Source organism: Ictalurus punctatus, chromosome 6 (assembly GCF_001660625.3).
Source record: "Ictalurus punctatus breed USDA103 chromosome 6, Coco_2.0, whole genome shotgun sequence".
Lineage (NCBI taxonomy): Eukaryota > Metazoa > Chordata > Actinopteri > Siluriformes > Ictaluridae > Ictalurus > Ictalurus punctatus.
The window spans coordinates 9,140,301-9,152,908 of NC_030421.2; the positions used below are offsets into that span (position 1 = coordinate 9,140,301).

A 12,608-nucleotide genomic window follows, 5' to 3' on the forward strand; every position below is an offset into this window, starting at 1 on the left:
AATGAGAGCAGAGTATTTTTGTGAATTGTTTTAACAAAAGATCAAAAGGTTACACAATAGACAATTTGAACAATACTTAATAAATATGTACAAAGAACCAGAAGTACAAACTATGTACTTTTAGCTGCGCATCACCTTAAGCAGGAAAAGCACATGCATATTTATTTTATTTTCCTTTACAAGCTTTACACTGCACCAAGCTGAAGAACATCTTTTATAACTAGAGAACATTTAGCAAAATGTAGAAAATTCTCACCCTATTTTTTACTTATTTTTATATTTTTCCCACAGGATATATTCCAGTTTTCAATTATTCAACTCAAAATCTGTAAACAACATATTGTGCATCTTGGAAGGAATACATAAAAGAGGACTGAAGCTGGGCAAGATTAATGATGTTGCAACTTTCAAAACCATCGCATATTTCAGGCCTTGGTTCAGCGCCTTAGGACTTCGTAGTTACACTCATTTCTGTCTGGATATCCAAGTCCTGCCTCAAGCAGGACTATGTTTAATAACACATTGTTACAAATGTAAGGTGTACTGACTGACTATTCAACCAAACTGACTGAATGGTGAAGAACTATGTGTATTCATGACATTAAATTCTCATTGGCTGTCTGTTCTAACCTGTGAATTTCTTTCAATGTCTTGTCGTAAGCTCATTCTTTCTTGAGAAATATACAGACAATCTCTGCGTGGAAATGGGCATTCGCAATCAAGAGGCTGTTCAGACTTCTTAATGCACTGCCCAGCTCTCCATTTCGATGTCCTGTTTGATTAAAAATTCACATAATTTCTTAAAGTGAAACTGTGTGTTGGAGTTGACAAATTGTGCTTAAATATAGAATTATGTGACTTACAAAAGCTGAAAGAGTAAAAAGATAAAAGGCTTTTATAAGTGTCCAAGTTCTTGATTTGTGAATTAAAACAACAGTAAATCAAGGTTTGCATTTGTTTTAACATGCTCAGTCATGCTTATGCTCAGCATTAACAACAGTTGGTTTAAATTCTCCATGAGACAAGCTGAATTTTAAGCCCTGTGGTCTGTTCTCACCTGCAATTACACGCTCAACAAGTTCCATGGTGACCTCGGAGAACATATTCTCCAATCTCTCAATGAAGGACTGCTTCTCCAAGGCCACGGAGAAAACCTGACACACCTGCTGGATCATCTTAACTACCCAGTTCATGCAGTAACCATCCTCCTCACTCACCTGGTACAGTGACAATGTTCTGTATTATTAAAAAACTTATTCAGAGATTTCTAGACAATGTATTTTTTACTCTTAACAGAATTTAAACGTACAAACTGACATACATTTTAAGTAATCAAAAACAAATCTTAAAACAGACACTTTCACATACTTTTCAGGTACGGTTTAAGAAAGATCATTCCATTTCTGTGTTAATTTTTCCCCTCATTTTATATGTGGATAAAATGTTTAAATGTTGTGCACATTTCAAAACTATATGAAGCAATATACTTCACTAATCTGATAATGTCTCCAAAAGTAATGAATTAAAGCACGTTCAATAAGTTATTTCACGGCTTTTGAGAGCACTTTTCAGTTGTGGGTAGCATTTCTGCCTCATAGTTTCATGGTCCCTAGGCTTGGATGGTGCATGCTCTCGCCATGTAGGTGGGTTTCCCCCAGTTTCTCCATTTTCCTCCCACTGCTCATAAACATGTAAGTAGGTGGACTGGCTATGCTATCTTGCCCCCGAAGTGTGAATAAGTGTGTGAATGTGTGCGCATAATGCCCAGTGATGGACTGGCATCCCATTCAGAGTGCATTCGACCAGCTCTGGATCCAGTGTTGCCAGGACTAGCTCTGGATCCAAAGAGACCCTGAGCAGGATAAAGAAGAAACTGAAGATGATTGGATGGATGAATGGATGGAAATCCACTGTATGATTTACACGTGACATCCTGAGAGTAACTTGTAAAAGATGGGGCTCTCCCATAGTTAAACAGTATCAGAAGGAGCAGTAAAAGAGTTGAAAGAGGTACTGGAGAAGCTGGAACAGTGCTCACGTGAGCCTGTCATAACCTGTCATAGCAAACACCCCCATTTTTAAATAGAAAAATGAGTTAGACAGCTGCCTGCAGTGCATTTTTTGTGAGACTGCAGGCTGGCTGAATGGGTAATAATGCACTGATACCTGAAAAAGCTCTTAAAACTGTCTTTAAAACTCTCTGAAGACAGCAGTGGAAAAAGGAAGTCATCATGTAAGAAAAGACTTGGCCTGTTAAAATAGACAGACCCAGGTGGCAAATAATTTGTTCACAACATATGGGAGACAGTTGGCTGAAAAAAGTAGGAAAGCCAAATCCAGAGTGATATGTTTTTCCTGCTAGGCCTGTGGAACAGAATTGAAGAAAAACCTTAGTATAAAGTGCTATTGGGTCAAGTGGTCCAATAACAATTCCAAAGTTGGTTGCTTGACCGTTTTAAATTTTCCAAAAATTTTTTTTTTGGCATGATTACCTCTATGTACTGGCATTGCAAAACTGCCAGTCCATCATATTGGTACATTTGGTGTGGAGTTTTTTCTCCTGTGATAAAAGCAGTAAGTGACTGCTGTAGAAACAACACCACAGCTCTGTTTATGACATTCATTTGTAAAACATCCAACTAAACACTGTACTTCAAATATGTGGATACAATCTACTCACGCATACCAAGTATACAGTACACCTGTACAAACATGATAGATCAGGTTGGTTCTTCAAATCTGGCCCTCATGGTCCACTGTCCTGCAGCGTTTACCTCCAACCTCAAACTCACAATTTCTACAGCAGGATGCTACCATAGAGAATTTATTTCTGTGATAATTTCAGGTTCGTATCTGGTGCCCCACCAGAGATATTCAACCCGAAAGTGAGGGGAATTTTAAAGAATTGCACTTTCTTGCCCCATAAAAAAATGTCTCAAACTTGAAATGTTCTGCATGTACACTATACGTGCCTATGTACCCTCTAAAAAATTTAAGACTGAGACTCGAACCTTTCAATAAATTGACCCTAAAAGTGGAACTGTGGGAAATTTTGAGAATTACATTTGGACTAAAGTTCTAAGTCTAAGGAACGAGAATTTGCTAAATGTTTATATACATACCTTGTAATGTGCTCTAGAGATCAGTTTCTGTTCCAAGGAGCTAAGCCCACCCTGAGCCGAGATATTGAGGTTTCCATAAACAGCTGTATAACCAAAATTTGTTGTGTTCTATGACATAAAGATGGCCATAATAGTTAAACCAAGTAAAATAAATAAATAAATAAACTGGTGATTTTGCAATACCAATAGATAGAGGTAATCACTCAAATAAATTAGAAAAATTAAAAACAGTCAAGCAACCTGCATTCACTTGAGTGAATGGCCCTATTTCAATAAACCCAGCCGATAAGTCAAGTAAAAGAAGGAGGAAGAGGAGAAAGAAATATCATACTGAAATAACTATTGCAAGCTCCAGTGCAAAGCCAAAGAAAGCAGAAGAAGTAATAGTATTCCAGGAGTACAAGCATGGAATGAGCCCTGATATACTGTAGGTCCCAGATGAAACAAAAAAATGACTTGTGATGAGTTTATATACAGCATCATCAGGGTTGAGTTGTAACAGACTACAAGTGTTATGTATTCAGAATCCAAAAAAAAGTAACCATATTCAGCCCTTGGTACATTTGAAACACCTACACCAATCAGCCATAACATTAAAGCCACCTGCCTAATATTGTGTAGGTCCCCCTTGTGCCACCAAAACAGTTCTGACCTGTTGAGGCATGGACTCCACAAGACCTCTGAAGGTGTGCTGTGGAATCTGGCATGAAGATGTTATCAGCAGATCATTTAAGTCCTGTAATTTGCGTGGTAGGGCCACCATGGATCGGACTTGTTTGTCCAGCACATCCCACAGATGCTCAATCGGATTGAGATCTGGAGAATTTAGAGGCCAAGTCAACACCTTGAACACTTTATCATGCTCCTCAAACCATTACTGAACAACTGCAGTGTAGCAGGGCGCATTATCCTGCTGGAACAGGCCACTGCCATTAGGGAATACCATTTACATGAACGAGTGTACTTGGTCTGCAGCATGTGGTAGATGTGTCAAAGTAACCTCAGTGTATGTGTCAATGTAACATCCACATGAATGCCAGGACCCAAGGAGTCCCAGCAGAACATTGCCCAGACCATTACACTGCCTCTGCCATCTTGGCTTCTTTCCATAGTGCTTCCTAGTGTCATCTCTTCCCCAGGTAAGCGATGCACACACACCTGGCTGTTCACATAAAAGAAAATGTGATTCATCAGACAAAGCCACCGTCACCCATTGTGCCATGATCCAGTTCTGATGCTCACAGTGGTGGCTCAGTTGTTAAGACATTGGGCTACTGCTCGGAAGGTTATGAGTCCAAACCCCAGCACTGCCAAGCTGCCACTGTTGGGCCCTTGTATATTCAGACTACAGATATTTTAGAAAATTTTGTTAGCATAGTTTTCCTCCTCAATCTCAGATTCAGTGCTATTCTTGACACAATGGTGGAGTAAGGGCATTGCATTGTGAGCATTATGAATACAGAATACTGGTCCTAAAATCTAAAACATGGGACTTCTCAAAATGAATCTGTTGTCCAGTGAAATGTTTTTGCAAACTCAGAAAAGCCAACCAGCTTGATCATTTGTAACACATATGAAGGGAGGTAAATTTACACAAATTTCCATGATCAACTGTCATTTAAATTAATGATCAATTAATTGTTTAATCACTAACCTTACTACTGCAAGATGCATCTACTGCAGTGGCATATAGCCTACGGCATGACAGGGTGTGCAAATGCCACTCAAAACGCCAGCTTCCTCACCCAGATGAAAAGGTTTTTTTTTAAACTCTAAATAATATTGTTGGTTGTGTAGTTTCATATCCTGTCACGGAGACTGCTGGATGCACTTTTTTCAAATGGTATACCATGGTGCTCGTGTTGTATTGTATTTTAAAACACAATCACAATGTTTGCAATTAACGTTATCACCATAAAATGATCCCAAATGTAACTACAGCTGCTTGCTTTTTTTTCATTGTGTGTCTGCTGCATGTTTTGCACATGAGCTGGCACACGCCTCAAAACTACACACTCTAATGATGACCTCGCTTAATTGACCATTGATAAGTTTGATCTATTAAATTATTAATGACAATTAATGGATCGTCAATTAATCATTAGCATCCCTGCAAGGAAGTGTGAAAAAGGTCCATTAAATAACCATAGTATAGCCTATATATTATTTTCGTGCGTTTAATGATGGGTTAAAAATACTCACGTTTTCTACTTTTCAAAACTACTGACTGGAGAACTGGCATGTATGTGTCAATAGCAAGTAAAGTAATAAAGATTTATTAATTTGAAGGCATTGTTAACCCACCTCCTCTTTTTTGAAAACCCAATTATGGTCACCCTATCCATCTGGACACATCAAAACATATTCTTCCTACAAGTAGTGTTAACCAATCCAAGGTGTCTAAATTTATTATACAATACTCAATATCAAATGTATGTGAATGTGATGGGATTGTCTGGTGTTGTCAATCCATGTTTGTTTTTTTATTTAAATCTACAAATAATAAACAATTAATTAACAAACTCACTATTTAGAGGGGCTTAACATAACATACAGCAAGCTACCAATCCAAAACACCACACGAAATAAGACAAAAAATACCTAACACACATAATTCTTCCAACTGTGCTATTCAATATGTATTCTAAAAGTAATCTTAATAATTTACCATTAAGGGGTAATATACCCTTTTTAAAGGATCGCTGATCATGCCTACCACCATAGTGTCATCTGCAAACTTGATTATGGAGTTGAATTCAATTCAATTCAATTCAATTTTATTTGTATAGCGCTTTTTACAATAGACATTGTCTCAAAGCAGCTTTACAGAAATATCAACATGGTATACAGATATTAAAGGTGCAAATTTATCCCAACTGAGCAAGCCACTGAGTGGCGACGGTGGCAAGGAAAAACTCCCTAAGATGTTTTAAGAGGAAGAAACCTTGAGAGGAACCCGACTCAGAAGGGAACCCATCCTCATCTGGGTAACAACAGTTAGTGTGAAAAAGTTCATTATGGATTTATATGAAGTCTGTATGGCCTTAGGAGCAGCCGTAGTCCCAGCAGTCTGGAATTAAAGAAGATTTGAGCTCCATCCAGAGGCAGAAAGGATCTGGATCTCTAGTATCTCCATAAATTCGTGTGGGGCTCGGTGAAAGGAGAGAGGGAGAAAAAAGATAATTATGACTGCGAAGTAGTAGAATAGAATCTAGTCAGGGTAGGCTTGAGTAAACAAATACGTTTTAAGCTTAGACTTAAACACTGAGACTGTGTCTGAGTCCCGAACACTAATAGGAAGACTGTTCCATAACTGTGGGGCTCTATAAGAGAAAGCTCTTCCCCCGCTGTAGCCTTCACTATTCGAGGTACCGTCAAATAGCCTGCATCTTTTGACCTAAGTAGGCGTGGCGGATCATATAAAACCAAAAGGTCGCTTAGATATTGTGGCGCGAGACCATTTAGTGCTTTATAGGTTAATAAAAGTATTTTATAATTAATGCGAGATTTTACTGGGAGCCAATGCAGTATTGATAATATCGGTGTGATATGGTCGTATCTTCTAGTTCTAGTTAGGACTCTAGCAGCTGCATTCTGGACTAACTGGAGCTTATTTATATTCCTACTGGAACATCCAGACAGTATGGCATTACAGTAATCTAATCTAGAGGTGACGAATGCATGAACTAGTATTTCCGCATCATGTAGTGACAATATGTTTCTTATTTTAGAAATACTTCTGAGATGAAAGAAGGCTATCCTAGTAATATTATCTACATGAGCATCAAATGATAGGCTGGAGTCAATAATCACTCCAAGGTCTTTAACTGCTGTACATGATGAAACAGAAAGACCATCCAGAGTAACCATGTGATCAGAAAGATTACTTCTAGCTACACGTGGGCCTAATAAAAGTATTTCTGTTTTATCAGAATTAAGTAGAAGGAAGTTAATTAACATCCAATGTCTAATGTCCTTTACACAATCCTCAACTTTACTAAGCTTCTGTCTGTCCTCTGGCTTCGCTGAAACATACAACTGTGTATCATCAGCATAACAGTGGAAGCTAATTCCATGTTTACGAATAATTTGACCTAGGGGTAGCATATATAAAGTAAAGAGCAGTGGGCCTAAAACAGAACCCTGTGGAACTCCAAAAGTAACCTCAGTACGCATGGAGAAATCACCATTTACATCTACGAACTGATAACGATCGGTCAGATAAGACCTGAACCAGGAGAGGACTGTTCCCTTAATACCAACAACATTTTCTAATCTATCAGTAGAATCTAGTAGAATAGTGTGATCTATAGTATCAAAAGCTGCACTAAGGTCGAGTAACACAAGCAGCGAGACACAACCCTGATCGTAAGTCAGTAGAAGGTCATTTACTACTTTAACTAACGCTGTCTCTGTGCTATGATGAGGTTTAAATCCTGACTGATACATTTCATGAATGTTATTCCTATCTAAGTACGAGCATAACTGCTTTGCTACAACCTTTTCTAAAATCTTAGAGATGAAGGGGAGATTTGATATTGGTCTATAGTTGGACAATTGAGATGGGTTAAGATCAGGTTTTTTAATCAAGGGTTTAATAACTGCTAATTTAAGTGATTTAGGTACATAGCCAGTGCTTAGGGAAGAATTGATTATATTTAGAAGTGGTTCAATTACTCCTGGACAAATCTGTTTAAACAAACATGTAGGTACGGGATCTAGTATGCAAGTTGATGAATTGGCTGAAGAGATTAATGTAGCTAGTTCGGTCTCTCTAAGCGGAGCAAAACACTCTAAGCATTGATCTGATATTGCTACATTGTCATGTAATGGGTTTGTTACAGTACTGTCCAGTTTTAATTTAATGGCCTGTATTTCACGTCTAATATTTTCAACCTTATCATTGAAAAATTTCATGAAATCTTCACTGCTATGTAATGATTGAGTGTTTCTCGCTGTAGTGGTTTTATTCCTAGTTAATTTTGCTACTGTATAGAAAAGGAATCTAGAATTGTTTTTGTTGTCTCCTATTAAGGTGGAGAAATAGATTTTTCCAGCATCGCCAAGAGATTTCCTATATTTCAGTAGGCTCTCCTTCCATGCTGTTTGAAATATCACCAGTTTGGTTTGACGTCATTTACGTTCTAATTGTCGAGTTGTCTGTTTTAAGGTTCGCGTTTGATCGTTATACCAGGGTGCTAATTTTTTTTTCCTCTAATTATTTTCCAAATAATTATGGAGTTGAAGCCATGAACAGGTACACAGTGTGGGTGAACAGAGAGTAGAGGAGAGGGTTAAGCACACAGCTCCGTTGGCTGTTCAGTTAAAGGGTAGAGCCTGTCAAGCCTAACTGACTGTGGTCTGTTAGTAAGGAAGTCCAGGTTAGTGAGCTTGGAGATCAGCTTGGATGGGTTGATTGTGTTAAAAGTTTAGCTTAAATCGATAAATAGCATCCTAATGTAGAAGTTGCTCTTATTAAAGAAGGCCATGGTGATGGGATCCTCTGTTGATCTGTTGGGGCAGTAAGCAAACTGAGTGTCCAGTATCCAGTGTTAAGGTCAGGCAGGGAAAGGATCAGCCTCAAAGAAATTGTTACTGTAGAGCCCTGCAAGCGTGTCAGTGTCAGGTCAACGGGTGGGAACTCAGCTTTGATGGGAGGTTCTGTATTTCCCTGGTTGTAACTAGCATAGAAGTTGTGAGCTCTTCAAGGGTGGAGAAATCACTCATCGATGTGTGATTGACAGGGAAGTGATGATTGGTTTGCAATCTGTGAGGGTTTCAATGCCTTGCGACATGAGTAGAGGGTCAGAGTTTTCCTCCATCTGCAGTTTACTTTCAAATTTGGATTTCATTAGTCCCCTTCTCAGGTTGAGGGCATGAGGGCCCTCAGTAGGAGGAGAATCTCCTTGTTCAGCCATGGCTTCTGTTTGGGCAATGTTTTAATTCTCTTACAGGTAGTGATTGTGTCAACATACCTGTTGATGTGGTCCAAGACAGAGTTATATATAGGTGTATATATTAATGTCCATGTGAGAGACCAGGGTGGCCTTAGAAGCAAACATGTTCCATTCTGTGTGCTGAAACTGGTGCTGTAGTGAAGATTTTGCTCCCTCTAGCCACAGTTTTACAGTTTTCACTGAGGGCTTCACATGCTTGATGATGGGGGTGTACTTGGGAAGTTGACGCAGACATGGGTGATCAGATTTCCCAAGGGTGTAGTTTCCTCTCATGGAGAGATAATGCAGAACAAACGGTCTCAGTTACAATAGTGTCTGTATACCAAGCCTCGTTTACAAAGATGCAACCTCCCCCAGCTTTTCCTTTACCGGTGTCCACAACTATTCTGTCAGTCCTGAAGATGTTAAGTCCCTCTGGTTTAATTGTGTTATTTGGCATGTTACTGCTGAGCCACGTTTCAATGAAAATCATAATGTTGCATTCTATAAGCATTTTCCATGTAATTCAAAGACATAGTTTGTCTATCTTGTTTGCCAAAGCCCGTATGTTGATGAGGAATGTTGGTCAGTGAGGGTTTAGTCGTAGACTAGCCGCGGTCCACCCCATTTACTTCATCTTTGTTTATGGTCTCAAAACCGGTGCTTAGCACTACCTGTCAGACTGGCTGGCTTACTCGAGCATGGTGTCCTGGCTGTCTCTGGTGGTAGTTGATAGTACAGTCAACACTGGTGTCTAAAGCAACATCTGTGGAGCAAAACTTTATGTCCAGTGAGTGTTTGTTGGCTGTATCACTGAACTTGTCAGGGAGAAACACACTAATTTGCTAAATCTGGTGAGACACGGAACCTCATGTTGTGCACACACCACCATCTTGGTCAAAAATGTCTGGCCATTTGTGTGTTAAGAAAGACTTTGCCTAGGCAAAATTGTTTGCATGACACTGTTGGCTCAGTTCAAATCTTGGTACCACCAAGATGTCATTTTGGGCCTTTTGAGCATAACCTATAACCTTATTTTGCTCAGTGGCATTGTAAGACACATTAGATAAAACCATCTGCCAAAGTTAATATCTTCATAACTAAATAAAAAGTCCAGTCTCCACTAGTATGAGACACTCAACATGACATGTAAAACACGCACAGACAAGTAGAAAAGCCTGGACAAGTTTACCTCCTAAAACCTCTATATTTTAATGATCACTGAATATGCTGTTATTGTTGTTAGGACAAAAATCCATGTCTTAAATTTGTGTTACACAGCTTTAAAACATTTCTTACAAAACAGATGTATTTCTTACCAGAATAAGAAAAATCAGGAGTCTGGAGATCTCAAAGAGTCTTCCATTGATAGCCTTGCTAGCTAGCACACTGTAGCAGATATTGTTCCCACACAGGATGAGCAGATGTGCCACGTTCTCCATATGCCATGGCTGTGGCATTACTAACAAATACATATAAACAAAAAAATGGAATTTTCTGCAAACACATGTTAAAAACTAAATAGATAATACAATTCTGCTCTCCATGATTATAATTTAATACCCATGATCTCATTTATGATGGCAAGAACTGTGTTAGTGCTCCAGCTTTTGTTATCTGTGTTTCCATAGAGGAGCATGATTGCCTTGGCCAAATCCCACAGAGCACCATGCACAACTGCATCATCCCGCACATCCTGCCAGCCTAGCTTCCCTGAGGAAGACAAGCAATAAGATTAAAAAAAGCAGATTGCATTTTATAGATTACATTTTGTGTGCAAATGTAATGTCAAACTGGTACAACTGTTCCTTTTCAAAGGGAACTCTATGTTGCGTGAGCTTCACGCTGTGGGAAGCGCTCTCGCACGTGACCAGTATCTGAAGTATGTGTGAAATCACACCTATTTATAGGCCTGCTGTGGTAAGGTGACGTGGCAATTACATGTTTTGCATCACTATAAAACAGCACCTGTGAACCGCGTCATCAGCCTTATTATGTTCAGTGAAAGACTGCATGTCAGTCGTGTAAAAAAATAAAAGACTTAATTTCCTGTCTATTTAGAAAAAAAAATCTCTTTACTTTTCTGTCCCTTTAAAAAAATAAAGAAAGAAAAGTATGATTCAGAGAGAATTCAGGAGTTGTGCCACGCCTCCCATTTCATTATGAGGTAGGGGTGGGGTCAGGGGGGAGGCAACACACTTTCTGTGTGAAATGTCTGGGAGTGGAGCATGCCACAGAGACCCTTGATGGGGCTGACTGCACGCATTGTCAACACTTGCAAGCGGCTCACGGCTTGCTCTTATCTCAGCCGAAGGTAGTTGGGTTAAGGAGCCTCACGGATCTGGGCCAGCCGTTCGGGTCCTGGGGATCTGATATGGACCTAGAGGAAAATCTGAACAGGAGCACTGCTCCATCTCTCGCCCTGCCTTCCAGGTGCGATTCTCCTCCGGATTTTGGAGCTCCTGTCGCGAATCCTCCTTCTGGTATGGAAAGGCAACCCACCCTCTCTGCCAGAGGGGGCACCATTGCACTAAAAACGGAGAGCGGCTCTCAATCATATAAAGAGCTGCTTGAAGTGATTACTAGTGCTGTAGAGAAACTTAATCTAGATTGGCCCAGGGAAGAGGAAGTGGCTCATAGCAGGCTGGATGAGTGCTATCTCTAAAATGAATATAAGTCTCCCTCACATCACAGAATACTCCCCTTTCTCCCAGAAGTGCATGATGAAATATCTGTGTTTATAACCCTGCGATGTCGGATTATTCGGCCATTGTGGGGAATGAACAGCACGGGTATTTGACTATGCCAAAAGTGGAGGAGGCACTTACAAGCTCTCTCTCTCTCTCTCCATCGATGGAAGGAAATTTTGGGGGACTGGCTTGGCGATCCACGCCATGTAAGGCCACCTCGGCGTTGGTTGGCAAAGCCTATGGGACAGCGGGTCTCGCTTGTGGGTCACTGCATACACTGGCAGTGTTGCAGGCCTAACAATCAGACCTGCTGAGTGAGCTCGACAGCAGGGAGGGAATTGGGCCCGAGGATGCCATGGATTTGTTTCTTCTGGCGACCAAGCAAACAGCCCATCATATCGGCCGTTCAATGGGTAGCTTGGTTGCAGTGGAGAGGCACCTATGGCTCAACCTTTCTGGGATGGGGATAAGGATAAGGTCTCCCTGCTGGACGCCCCAATTCAACTGTGGCCTTTTTGGCGGTGCGGTTAAAACCATCGCTGACAGGTTTCGCAAGACAAAACAGCAGCATTCAGCCAGTTCCTTCCCTGTCGTGTCGAGTTTGCCAAGGCATCCACGAGTGGAGCCCGGGCTAGCACTAATGCAAAAGAGGCACAGAAGGCGAGTGTGGTGGCCTGCCTTCCCCCATGGAGAGCCAGGGGGATCAGGCAGCCATAGTCACAGCCTGCTAGTAGGCCTGATCTGAGAATCATCATAAATGCCAAGCAAGCAAAGAAGGAGCGTTCCTAATGGGCCATGGAGGGAAGTATCAGGAGATTTGAGGTTGTCGCCAGGATCACACCAGGGGACATGATCCCTCT

General features: G+C 40.4%; 2 protein-coding genes across 2 annotated transcripts in view; one reads left to right on the forward strand and one right to left on the reverse strand.

Annotated features, from left to right (window-relative positions):
- Positions 1-92: 92 nt before the first annotated feature.
- The window catches only part of LOC108261080 (F-box only protein 47), a 31,077-nt gene continuing 18,561 nt past the window's right edge, over positions 93-12,608 (reverse strand). The window contains exons 8-12 of the mRNA XM_053680835.1: positions 10,622-10,771; positions 10,378-10,520; positions 979-1,217; positions 860-912; positions 93-772 (exon numbers count right to left, since the gene is read on the reverse strand). Coding sequence (XP_053536810.1) covers positions 663-772; positions 860-912; positions 979-1,217; positions 10,378-10,520; positions 10,622-10,771 — 695 coding nt within the window. The 3' untranslated portion in view covers positions 93-662. The remainder of the gene's footprint in view (positions 773-859; positions 913-978; positions 1,218-10,377; positions 10,521-10,621; positions 10,772-12,608) is intronic.
- The window catches only part of LOC108261078 (claudin-14-like), a gene marked incomplete at its 5' end in the record, with an annotated part of 31,259 nt that continues 28,395 nt past the window's right edge, over positions 9,745-12,608 (forward strand). The window contains 2 exon segments of the mRNA NM_001329257.1: positions 9,745-10,520; positions 10,622-10,772.